This window comes from Ahaetulla prasina, chromosome 1, assembly GCF_028640845.1.
Source record: "Ahaetulla prasina isolate Xishuangbanna chromosome 1, ASM2864084v1, whole genome shotgun sequence".
NCBI lineage: Eukaryota > Metazoa > Chordata > Lepidosauria > Squamata > Colubridae > Ahaetulla > Ahaetulla prasina.
The window spans coordinates 348241216-348255374 of record NC_080539.1 but is presented as its reverse complement, the minus strand read 5'-3'; the positions used below and the strand labels follow the sequence as shown (position 1 = coordinate 348255374).

At 35.8% G+C, this 14159-nt stretch overlaps 1 protein-coding gene across 1 annotated transcript in view; it reads right to left on the bottom strand.

Moving 5' to 3' along the window:
• Positions 1–1067: 1067 nt before the first annotated feature.
• PELI2 (pellino E3 ubiquitin protein ligase family member 2) overlaps positions 1068–14159 on the bottom strand; it is a 73407-nt gene continuing 60315 nt past the window's right edge. The window contains exons 4-6 of the mRNA XM_058162990.1: positions 12269–12466; positions 10545–10733; positions 1068–8995 (exon numbers count right to left, since the gene is read on the bottom strand). Coding sequence (XP_058018973.1) covers positions 8429–8995; positions 10545–10733; positions 12269–12466 — 954 coding nt within the window. The 3' untranslated portion in view covers positions 1068–8428. The remainder of the gene's footprint in view (positions 8996–10544; positions 10734–12268; positions 12467–14159) is intronic.

Genomic DNA, 14159 nt, shown 5'->3' with positions numbered 1-14159 from the left:
TAGCCACTTTATTATATGGAAAAGGGAGGTATATAATAAGAAATATTAAAGCTCAATACAGTGAGAATGCGTTATTTAAGAAGTATCTGTGATAAAAGATACAGGAACAAAAAGAATAGCTAATGAATGGTTTAAATAAATTGAATAAAAAAGTGGCCTACACAAAATAAGTACTTTGAGATTGATCATATAGAGAAAATTAGTAAGAACTAATTCTGAATTATAAAACAAATATAGGAAGGCAGAATGAATAAGTCAAGAAAAAGGAGAAGACTGAGAAAATGATGGTTGAACCTGATGAAATTCTTCAGAAAAAGGAGCTGACTGGCAGGGAATATATTAAGGATGGCTTGTATGGTATAAAGGCACTGAGAGGTACATATAGTGATTACTCTTGATGTAAACAATATTTATTTTTCTGTTTATTTCTTGCTTTTTTAGTTGTTGATTACTTTTTACTATTTTTCTACACTTTATGTAACATTACTTACCCCAAAAAGAATTGTATGGTTCAGTTTGAAGGGAGACTGAAGACAAGATGATGTCTGTGAACAAAATGGCTGCCATGGAAACTGGACTTCTGCTCTGGGGTTTCATTTGGCATAAGGCTTCACTCACAACTGTAATTTTGTAAAACACCACAAAAATCTGGCTTTTGTTGTCTTAAATCACCTGGCTTGTATTCTTAAGAACAGTCACTAAATATTTTTATGTCCTGAACAACATAATGAATTTTCACTTCAAGTATATGAAAGTACATGCAAAACCATATGCAATAAACATTCTGAATGGCCTGTTTAATCTTGTTATGGCAATTGGAGAAAATTCTCAGGTGAGAATGAAGAGTTGTAGTAAGATGTAAAAAATTTCTGCTGCTTGGTTTTAACATATATCTATTATTAAGTCTTTATGGTAAATTTCACTGCTGTGCTGTTTTTACGTTGAAATCTCATACGTAAGAACTTACACCATTAATATATTCCTTTCCAGAATTCTTAATGGTGAAGGATCCATTTTGCTCCAAAGGACCAACACAACTGCTAAGATTCAAATCTCCACACACCAAGTGTTATAATAGTCATTTATTTGATAGCCTTAATGAGTAATGCTGACTTTAATTCACAAACTAAACACTGTATTCCTGTAACAGTTTTGAAATATGAAGAATAAAAAAGGAGTCAAGAGTTAATACTGGAATACTATTTTATTCCCCCCCCCTCCTGTAAAATGGCTTGTACTTCCAAAACATACAATAGTTAAATTATGTTAATATTCATTCACACTGTTGTACAAAAGGCCAATTTCACAAATATAATTCAGAACATTAACAGCTGATAACACTCTGAAGTCAATATTGCCATTTCCATCTTTCAAGTGGATTTGTCCAAAATAAGATCTCTGGGAATGGTTTTGATTAATGTTCTATCTATGCTTCTTACAGTTTAGTCTTCTTATTAGGCAATGAATTACCTAACATAGGAAAAAGGTGTTACACTAAAAAAATTAAGTTGGATAATTATTTGAATAACTTATTTTACCAGGATGAGTTTCTTGCATATTTGTTTTACCAAGCCTGGTCAACAGCTAAGATAATAGTTTCAATATGCTGTTCCTATAAAGCTGAGACTCTACTACATGTATTACTTAAGGTTTTTTTAGTAAGATGCCAAATGATTGCTTGTTCATCATTACTGATACCCCCCCCCAACTTCTAACTAGGCAATCTTGATTATATTTTAGGGCAGAGGTGGAAAATGTGGCTGAGCTACAACTTGCATTATCCCTCTCTACTATAGATGTGGACTGATTAAAGCATTATCTAGTAATAGATAATAGTGAGCTGAAAATACCATTTATGAGAGGCCCAGATTGCTATCAAGATTCCAGGGAACACTGTTTTCATAGAACAGAATGCCCCAAAGCCTGGCTAACACCCAAACCAATCAATACCCACTCTAGTGTGCAGACTGGTGGCTTTCAGTAGTTATTTCTAGGTGAAGAGGATTATCAGGAAACTTGTAATCAGATTAAAGTAATGTCTAAAAGGGTCTCCAAAACTAAAGTATCACTTATACAGGTACCTAATATGTCTAACACAAATTTGTTTTCAATTTTATGGACTAAACCAGTAATATATATTTTGCCCATTCCAAATCATTTAAAGATATAAGACTTAGAATCATTCAAGACTCTAAGGTTACTATAATGGTTGCCTGCATAGAATGGATTTTTTGTAGGAATGTGCAAACTGTTCCATGCATGGAACAACTGTGTTGAGTAGCCAATATTCTAAGTGAACCATGCATGTTTTGTAATCTTTGGACTATATATAGAACAAAACAATGCTGTTCTACACAGTAGTTTGTGGAAGAGGAGGAGGGAGATTGGAGGCAGGCAGGCAATTGGAGTATGACACCCAGAGCAGCTAGAAGGGGGCCTTACCCTACTCATCCCAAATCACTCCTGGAGCTTTATGGATTCCTTCTAGAGCATTGTTTCATCCAAAATCCAGAACAATGAAAACTTTCGAACAACATATTTTCTATTTCACACATATCTGAAGTTTGATGCAACCTGATTTTGGTATGATCCGTTACATGTCCATTTTCAGGTTCTTAAACTATTTTTTAACTGATTAGTAAGTCACCATTTTGTAATAGAACCCCGGATTCAATCCATGACACTCCTACTCAAAGCACTTTTAACACCGGGAGTTTGAAAAAGACATGCAGAAATTTATGTCAAAACTACTGTAAATAAGACTGCATTTAAAGTAAGTATTACCGACTACTGATATTCATATGGAAGGGAACTAGTGAAAAATATTTTTTTCCTCTGAACAGCTTCTTGGTAATTATCCCAGCTGTTGATGCAATCTTTCATGAGTCATATTTTCATCTCGACTCCGGGCAGGAATTCATCCTGATCACTTACCAGCCATACCGAATGCTATTAAAATAACATGCCAATAACAATTACAATACTTTGATACCCAGATATCTCACATATCCTACATACCATGCACTTCCTCCTTTTATGTCCACTAGCTCCTGCTTCTGTGCTTACTAGATGTACTCACTAAAACTACAAGATGCCTCTCAGTGAAGCAAAGAGATGTATAAGATATCTCAACAACCTAGGTTGTTTTATTAAACAAGAACCGCTTTCCAACTAATTAAAAACATCATCTTAAGAACAATTTAGGACTATTTAAGATTTTTTAGATGAAAGGAAGCTACTATCCTATTTCAATGGCCATAGATATTTGGCCATAGGATTAACGTAAGTCCTTTTTTAATATGATTTTTGGAATGAATGCTAAGTTAGATGAACAACTATCAGTTTCTCCAATCAGGTTCATATCTGTAAAAAAGCACATGTACTGGAAGGAATCATCTGAATTTGCTTGAAGCAATCTCCATGGAACAGTCTGCCTTCTTAAATCCATCACAGGGAACTGAATGGCTTAACTTCCATAATTTCTTTATAGAAATTATTAACTGTTCCTGTGCCATTGCCTGAAAACTATAAGAAGATATAAACATGAACAAGAAAATGGATACACAGCTCGAATATCTGAATTCATTTAGAAAGTAATGAATTAGTGTAGTAAAAATGGATAATCGCATTGCTTTTAGTGCAAATCACATAGGCAAATCCATCAGCTGACAAACAATTATTGCTGTTATGGAACAATGAATCCTTTCAATGGCATAAAAAAAATCTAAGGTTTTGCAGTTTCTAAACTGGCACTGTTTAATGACCCATGGTACTGATAATTATATATGCATATAATAAAATGTTCTTATTTACTTAACAAAAGGGAGAGCAACCATGTATCTTGACTTATTTGCACAGGTCAACCTGTTCAAATGTATTTTATATTTGCAATTTGTTTGACAGATAGAAATTCTTAAAAACCTCATGAAGTTTCAGAAAAATCTTTTTCCTGAAATTCAAATTGTAGGGACAACTAAGACTTCAGAAAGTCTGCTGTTCATAAAGAACAAAATATACCAGCAATAAAATAAATAATTATTGGGATCTAGAGCAGAGATGCTAACACAAAAAACACAGAAACATTTCCTCACTGACTACAGTATAAGAGGAGGAATTGTCCAGTCTTACAAGATACTTAGTTAATATTTTATACAGACGTTAGTGGATCTCCCAACACAGATTAATGTGACTTGCATTGACTTTTAAATAAATGTTTCAAGGTAGTACTTGTTTATTGGAAGAAGCAGGGAAGAGAAAGTTTGCACATGCTTCAAATTCATTTTATAGGGCAATTTTTCTCAATCTGGCATCCTTCAGTTGTATCAGAACTACAATTTCCAAAAATCTTTGTAACCTCAAGGACTGAGTTTCCTTGAGGTTAGAGCCCCAGCACATCTAGAAGTATCAGATTAAATAACCTTGCTTTTAGAATAAAGGCTCCAATTTATTTCAAAATACATAAATTTGTAAGTTTTATTTTAGAGAAAATCCACTGGAATCCATTGCATAGATGAATTTCAGATATCTCAAACAATTTTGGCCAGTTCCTGTATATATTTTGAATCTGTGTTCAACTGGGTGGGGTGGGGTATTGACATCGTGCAAGTATTAAAACAAAAGCATATCAACTTCCCCAAACATATTTTGAAACAAAGATCAGAATCATGGTTATCTTTTTTAGAAAAGTACCAAAATATTTCTAAACTATTTCATGACCAAGGAATGAGTCAAGATTTCTCAATCTGACATTAAGAAATTACAGAAAAAGAAAGTTAATGATAGCAAGCACCACATTCAAAAGGGTGCAGAGAAAATTCTGAGGAGCATAATGCTGGCTGAGTTTGCATGACACATCAAATTATAAAGTACCCAACCACATTTTAGTTTAGAGTTTTGTGCAATTTACTCTGTGTCACCACTTTCAGGTGAGCCCTATAAACCCATAGAGTTAGGTGAAGCATGTAACACAAATATGTCCATTTAAGTAAAATATAGGCTGAAAATGACTGATTGAAAAAATATACTAATAAATTCATAGCTCTTTGGGGAAAATTTCAACATTTAAACTATGCAAAAAAGCCACTCAGTGGCTTGCTTTGCACTAGAATTGGCTTGTTCTTACAAATGCATACAATTTTCAATGCTCCCTTTCACCCCTTCAACCTGGAATCCAAAATAAATATCTTTTATTTGTGTCTGGTGAACCTGAGGCACTGAAGAACCATCATTGGATGGTTTAGATTGGAAAAATCAAAGGATTATTAAACATGAATTATATCTCAGAGGAAGAACATGAACATGTAGGTTACAAGCTTATTACAAACAAACAAAATATTTTCCTATATGAGGAATGACAGAGTTGTATAATATGTGAGCCAATAAACAAAATTTAAAATAAGACACAAAGCACACTTTGAAGTAAATTTGTATAACAAGAGTTTTAAATTCTATTCAGACAACACTGACAAAGAGACTGCTTCAGAAATCTTAACTTGTAGAAAATATTATTGCTGACAGAATTCAGGAGAACAATATCCAAAATAGTTTTAAAAATTCCAAAAGCTTAACAGAGGAAAAGACTGAAAATGCTCTTTTAATAAATCGTACTGGCAAATTGTATAGGGAATTTTTCATATAGCCAATAGCCCTCTGAAACAGAAAGAGGAGCCAAATCAAATTCTGTAATGTATAAGGAAAAATGGGATTCAGACTCCCTTCCAGTATGAGGAAATATGGGACTGTTTCTATACATGCTGCTCAGTTTACAAAGGATTCAGAACTGCAGAATGAGTGGGCTCATATGACCATTAAAAAGAAAAATATATATCTGAAACAACTTTCATTGCTGGAGCAAATAGTAGATCATAGGATCTCCATATAACCTTGTATATGAAATGGTCAAACATGGCAACCATGTTTTTTTTTTCACCTTTTAAAGTAACAAAGAGAATAGTTTTTTAACTGATTTTATAGCATTTTACCAATTAACAGGAAGTCATTAAAAGGACTAAAGTATCTGGATTAAAAGATAACAGCTAATTAAGATTTGAGTTACATGTTTTATCAGAAAATCAGAACAAGGTGCTATCTTGTTTAGAAGGCACTAAGACAAAATGTTTTGAAAATAACTGGCTCTCCCAATCTATCACATGGGCTAGACAAAGCTACAGAGTATGATATTTGATGCAATATACTGCAATAAGTAAAATCCTTTCAGACAAAGAAAAACTAATGTTTCTAATTAAAAATACTGAACTTTTTATATAGGAAAAGTGTATTAAACAGCAAATAAAAACAAACATGTCAACGGGCATGGACGTGATGTGTTTAAAAGGTTAACTGACTATAAAGTATTATGTTTTAACTATGAACGGGCCAATTCAAGTGTGTGTGTGTGTATATATGTATGTTAATATATTAAAATCATATAACTTCTATACTTAACAAAGGACAAAGTAAACCAATGGACTGTTCCGCATTTTAACAGATAATCCAAAATGGAAGATTTACTTCAAGATATGCAATTAATTTCTCTCTGGTAGGGACTAATCTTTTCATAGCAATATGAAAAATTGAATAAATTTGGTAGCATGAGTTTAAAACAAAAACAAAACAAAAATGGAATTTCTATCACAAAACAAATAAAGTACATGTAAAATAATTTTCAAAATGAGCAGTAATTTGTCCCATTTCCTATCCACCATTCCTCTCATACTAAATCAAGAATTTCAAGTTACTTAAGACATGAATTGATCCTAAACATTTAAAGGGGGGGGGGGTTTAGATGCAACTTCTAAATTAAATTAATAAAAGGAAGAAAAGAAAAATAGCAAACATTAACAAGTCAACAGTATTATTAGAAAAGATTTGCACATTATGGGAAACATAAAAGAAGCAGGTGCTACAAGACCACCTATTTTAAATTATTATTTCAAAATGATCGCGAAGAATTTAAACATGTGAATTATGCAGAATTTTCTGCAGGTGGTTAAGACTGAAGAGGGCATCAAACTGATTATAAGATCAAGGGCAGTTTGTGTATGTTCTACAAAAAATTATCCAAAACTTCCCACTATTGTAGAAAGTGAAACTACTGAAAAACTGGATAAATAAATTGCTACATTTTCATTTGCTTACAGGTCTCAGACATGCAAGGGCAAGTTAATACAAGTAAAGCCAAAAGACAGAATTAGAAAGAGACAAAACTGTTAAGATGCTACAAATAGATATGCATGAAAATTACAAAAGACACCAGATGCAAAACTGAAAAAGACTTGTTATACTTTGTGATTTACGACCACTGAATTTAAATGAGATACATTTAGCATCACTTCACTGGTGGGAGAACCACTTTGCTTCAACCATGGTGTTGCAAGAGCACCATAAAAGAATCAGACCTAAGCAGGACCAACCAAGCTAGGAAGAACATGCATGAAAAGATTATTAGCGCATGGTAAGAGCCATGGATACTATGGAAAAAGAAATATAATTCTTGTGCTACTCCGATAATTGACCTAATGCTAATCCTTACAGGAGCATTCTATGCTGTGTTAATTTAGTAAAATACAGGGCAGAATGATAGTACAGTCCCTGCTACCAGTAGATAACAGAGTTGGCTCAGAAGAGTCAGAAGCAAAGAAAGAAATGCTCGTTTTGCATACACTGTCTTAAACTTAGGTTGGAGCAAATAACCTGTTCCTCAAACTTCCCCTATTAGTTTTACGAGCATTGTTTTAACATAGCAACTTTTATTTGAAGAAAAGAAAAATAACGTAGAAAGTCACCCACAGCCAGAGATCCCCAACTTTCAAGTAACTATGTCTCTTGGACAGCTGTATTAGACAACACTGCAGAATCTCGTAATATTTTGTGCTATGTAGATAAAGCCAACCTTTTATGTTCACTTTATGTTCAATGCATTAAGTGAATATTCACCTAGTTTTACTCAAACATTTGATACATCCTCTTTGAGAATGAATTATTCAAGTTAACTATATTGCAAATTAAAAAGAGAGGACAAATTACATTCTGTATGCTTCTTTTAGATTGAAAAAATATGTGTTTTAAAGGCTTGTCATTCAAAGTGTAGAAGAAAACATTTCTGTTAAAAAATCCAATATTAAAAAAATCATTAAGACACTGGTATTTTTCTTCTAATCTTACAAATCTTACAAATATACTACAGCTTAACCAAAAGAGATGTCATCATGAGCATGCTGCTGTTCAGCATGCAATGCCACTGATAACTGTTTGGTTCCAGATATCAAAATAACTTCACATCCCAGCTGCTAATCCCACCCCAAAGCCCTCATTAATAACAATCTTATTTTTAAAAAAGGTAAAATCTAGAGTTAGTGGCAATTCTTTATCTTCACAGTAAATTGTTAACAAAGTGAACTGTATAATGGTCATCTGTAAAATGGCATTATCAGTCAATTGGACCCTGAAAAATAAGTTTGATGCAGTTCTGATCTCCAGACAGCTGGCTAGCACAGAAAGGGCAGGCAGCATGGAATGCGTGAGTACCATGTGGCAATGGGATCTGAGACCAGTATTTGGCAGATTTTTCTGAGCACACATGCCCACAAGGGGTGAAAGCATAAGTTGGTGGACCAGCATCAACATAAAAACCTGCCTCACACCCAAGCCAAAGAGGAACATATGGGCCAACAGTTCTGCACATGGGACATTCACGCTCATTGGCTTCTGTATCACTGCGGTGTCCCCAATTATGATAACCATGGACATGGCCACAGCTGAGGTAAGCCCACGGTTGTTTTTCTTCTACCACTTCTTTACGGTTGATGCTAGGAAAAGCCAGTGTATTCAGTCCCACAGGGCACTGGGGCCTTGCAGCATTGATTTCCTGTCGAAGAGCCTCTATGTGTTTCTGAGTTGGTGTGTGAAATAAGCCGTCTGCTGTTCTCCACAAGAGTGTGGCCCCACATAGATCAATGAGAGAACCATCTTGTAGGATGTTGGTTTCATTTTCCACCTAAAACGCCAGGCAGAAAAGAAGAACAAATTGAAAACAAATCCTTTCGCAATTTCCCCCCATGCTTCTGTAAAGTAATGAAACTTTAATTCTGCTCTTTAACGTCTTATATTATGATGAGCCATCCAGCCTTCTCACTCAGACAATGGCATCTGTACAATACCTGAATAAGAGCTAGAGCAATGGGCAATTTAGCAGAGTTTTTTCTAACTTCTGCATTTCTAAGAGTTGTGAGTTCATTCTACTAGAATTTCCTAGCCAACACATGTCCCAATATCAGTCCATCTGATTTATAAGCTTCCCCCATTACCCGAGTCTAATAATTAGTCCCAAAGGTGCTTTTTCAACCATGACCTGGTTGACTGAGAAACTCCATAGACATCTAATAATTAGTCACAAACACATTCAAATAATCGAACAAGTTGAAAAATGCTTGTCTGAGGGCTGATTGAATGCAAGCCACATTCCAAGGCTTGCATACATAACAACAGCGTTGTGGCTGGCTGGATTTTGAAATAGTGAATAAGTGATACTATCTCATAGGGAAGGTAAAGTTACAGAAAAGAAGCACCTGTGAGATCTGACAGCATTTTAATGATGGAAGCTGAAGCATCTCACTATATTAGATTTTATAGGATGGGAAACATAAATAGAAGAGATGTTCCCTAGATCATCAGGCCTCAAGCCACAAATATGTTTTTACACCAACTTCTTATCAACTTCCATTCGCAACCATTTGCAATATGATACATTTACTGTAAAATTTCATGTACCTTATAATACATGGAGGAATAAATAGCTATACAACTTTATCAGCAATCAGTGATATTCACAGAGTTTCTTTCTCTCTCATGTATTCACCTAGTGACCATATGATTTAACTTGGTTGTTGGAATAGAATTCCGTCGCTTAAATGAGGAATGGGTGTAGATGATGAGCAACACTTTAGCAGCCAGTATAGCTTGTGGAGCAGAAGTGAACCTAGAATGTTTCAAGGTATACCCATATCCATTATATCTACAATCTGAGCCAAATGTGGTTACCACAGTCTTGAAGGGCAGCCCATTTATATAGCACACTGCAACAGTCCAACTGCACAAGTGACTTTATGTAGTACCTCCCAATCCAAGAAAGATTCTAAGTGTATCTTTATGTAAGCTGCAATGATTTCCAGTCTGCCTCTGGGTGCAACTGAAGGTGCTAGTTAGCATCCACAAGGCCCAAGGTAATGTAATTTGCAGGATTCCTCGACTCTTATGGTCCCCATCCAGATATAGTAGGTTAGGCAGGCTCAAGGTCCTTTTGCTAAACAGTGTATCTAGCTGGACTTCTTTTCCCACAAATCCCTGTGTGGCTTCTCATTCGGGAGATAAAACGGTTCTGTTGTAAGGATTTTCTGCATTCTTATTTACCGTTGCAAAGTTTTTATGTTGTCTTGTTCAATAAGATTCTTTTGAACAAACTTTACTGTTTGTTTAACTAAAAACCACTTTAATGTTCTTTTATGGCTAGAAATAATTTTAAATCATGTTTTTCATCATTAACTTACTAGCTTGCCTCTTTGTTGAGCAGATCTTGTTTCCCGCAGAGTATATACATCACCGCAGACTGAAATTTCTCTCCAAACACCAGGTTTCGATTCTTCAGTGAACCCTCCTTTAGGATGCATGACTAGAACGCCATTAGTTGTTAATCCATCCATGTGTCCATCTGGATTCTTCCATTTTGCTGCTTTTTCCTACACAAAATGCCACAACAAGAGAAAAAAAAAATTATTCAGGTTTTCCATTCTTGAATTACCAAGTGCCTAATACAGCGAAGTATTAGCAACCACATATCAAAGGATAAATAGAAGAACAAGAATATAGCTTGGAATCAAAAACAGATTAGCAATAACTTGGACTAAATGCTGTATAACTAGTACTATTTTTGCTAACAATTTTCCTTTATCCATTTCAAATAGAAAATATGGTTGTTTTAATTACAGGCCTTCCAATAGATCATATACAGCAGCCTTTTTTGGCTTTATCTGTAAACTGCTTTAACATTTATTATGAGAGATGCCGAAATAACATTAGTCAACAAATAATATGTAATTGGAACTAATTATCTGGGATTAATAGCGAAAGGAATAGGAGAAGATGAAGTCTATTTTGAGATATATAGCAATTAAAAAAGAAACCAAATAGTGTTTTCAGAGAAAGAACGGACAAACTCTGACCAAACTTTCAAAGTAAGTACTGTTTGTATAGTGAGTCAAACTTAGCTCTCATTTCTTGCTTCATTTTTTTTCCAAAAATAAAAATACTCCTCCTTTATACCGATACCATTGGTAAATGATTTTATTATATTATTGACTGCTTTCTTTGGTTTCTAACTCTATATACAAACTAAACATATTTAAGGTGCTCTAAGTTGGCAGTGATGGAGCAGCATAAACACAGCCAAAAACCAGAGAAAGCAAACAAGCAAGTCAGCCAACCCAGCAAACTATCTACTTCTATCTGAAGTTCTGGAGAATTACTACTAGTTTAAGTCCACAATATTGGATAAGACAATTAAGCATTCTACAATGCTCTGCAAGGGTTGCATTTAAAGACCACCTGATGGTTCAACTGATGCAAAATGCAGTGACCCTGGTGCTCATGGGCGCTTGCCATTGGACACACATTGTTATCTATTTTAGAAGCCTGCAATGGCTTCCTATCTGCTTCCAATCCCAGCTTAAATTACTGGTTTTAATCTATAAAGCTTTCTATGTCTTGGTGCTGTGTTATCTTCATGTCCACATCTCTCTGAAATCAGCACCACCATTTTGATCATGTTGGGAAAAGCAACTTGTTGCCCCTCATTTTTGGGATTTCAAGGTCCAGTTGCACTGTTTTCATCACCTGCCCAACTCTCTGGATGTGCTTTTAGCCCAAGCTCTGGAAGCTTCTTAAAACACAGTTTTTCTGAAGGTGTTTGGGCGCTTGATTCCAGATGCCTTTTGAAGGGCAGGTTTCTCCATTCCCACTGTTGGTTTTATTTTCATTGTTATTGCTGGTTTTATCTTGTGAATCACCAAGGGTTAGTGTGTGATTGTAGTGGGATGATAATGTGGTATATAAATACATATATAAAAGTATGACTATTTTCAGAACTCTTTGTTCCTATTTTTATAAAATGGATGGATTTGCAAGAAACAGCCATTGCTCTGAGAGAAGCTATTATTTGAAGCAGCCCTTCATCATATGATATAGAGGTCATGATGTGAAAACTTGGTATGCTCACCCCAAGGAATATGTTTTTTGAAGAGTCAAATCCTGCAGCAAAAATTCTGGCTGTATATGGTGCATTCCGGTCACAGACAATGCGGCATGCAAACCTGGAAATAGTACTTTGGGTGATCTGAGTTTCATCGCTGTTTTGGCTGCCGGAAATCGTATCTGTTACAACAAAATCTATGGGGCTCTCTGTTGATCTGCCAACCTGAAAGAATTAATAGTATATAAAAAATTCTTAAGTGAAGCCCTGTGAACAAAACAACTGAACAGTTTAATTGTACTTCACATAAGCTCCCCCCTCCCAACTAGAAATGGGCATAGCTTAGGTCAGTGTTTCTCAACTTTGGCAACTTTAAGATCTGCGGACTTCATCTCCCAGAATTCCCCAGCCATCATAGGAAATGCTGCTTCAGGATGCAGATCACCTTATATTTAATCACAGTTGGGAGGATCTGAGGTAACAGATCTGAGGCTTGAAAATTACAGTTAATCCTTGACTTTCAATAGTTCATTTAGTGACTGTTCGAAGTTGCAACGGCACTGAAAAAAGGGACATGGCTCTTTTTCATACTTATGACCAGTGCACGCTCACAGTCATATGATCAAAATTGAGATGCTTGCCAACTGGTTCATTTTTATGATGGTTGCGGTGTCCTGGGGTCATGTGATCACCTTTTGAAACCGTCTGAAAAGCAAAGTCAATGGGGAAGGCAGATTCACTTAATAGACATGTTACTAACTGAATAACTGCAATCATTCACTTAACAGCTGTAGCAAGAAAGGTTGCAAAAATGGGACAAAAATCACTTTGCAACAGAAATTTTGGGCTCAACTCTGTCGTAAAGTTGAGGACTACCTGTATTACATTCAATTAAATAACACGGCACTAGATGTGCTGTTAGATGCACTTAGAAATGTCTTATATTCACAATAAATATTGCAAATACAAGATAACTGCATACAGGTAGTCCTCAACTTATGACCATTCATTTAATGTCAGTTTGAATTATTGATGGCCTTGGAAAGGATGCAAAACTTTGCATGCACATACACCCCAGTCACATGATCATAATCTGGGTGCTTGGCAACCTCTTGTCAAGTCAATGGGATCAATGGGGAAGCTAGCTGGGAACGTTCAAGCTGCTGCCATTTGCTGAGAAGATTCTTTTTGTCTCTGGAGGGTGGCTGAAAGAACTCCCTGTCAAAAGAGTTCAGCTCCATGCCTGCTTGGATTTCAGCAGAAAGCTCTTTCAGCCAACCCCCAAAGAAAAAGAACTTTCTGCTGAAAAATTTGAGCTCTTCTGTGCCTGCTTAGGTTTTGGCCTGCTCCAACATCCAAGCAATTACAGAGCTCAAGTCCTTCAGCAGGGAGCTTTTTCAGCCAGTTCCCAGAAACGAGGTAGCCAAAATCCAGACATGATTTTCAACCTCTAAGCAGAGAGGCAGCATGATAAGGTAAGGAGTGCAGAGTGCCTCGGGTAGATGAGGAAATCTCTGGGAGGACCAGCGCAGGCCCCATGTGAGTATCTCTCCACTCAGAGGTTGAAAATCATGCTTGGATTTTAGCAGGAAAGATTTTCTACTGAGCAGAAATACTCACATGCAGCCTGCACCAGGTCTTCCAAGGCCTTCCCCAACCCCTGAGGCACCCTGCATGCCTTTCCCAGGACTCTGCTTAACAGTCTGAGAAATTGCTTAACAACTACCTTTGTTTCCCCCAAAATAAGACCCTGTCTTATATTTTTTTGAACCCTGAAATAAGTGCTTGGCTTTATTGCCATGCGCTCAAAAGCCTGATTGGGCTTATTATCAGGGATGTCTAATTTTGGGGGAAACAGGATAGGCGTGCCAAGGTTATGATCATTGAGCAAAACAATCGTGACATTTCTCTTAAAAAC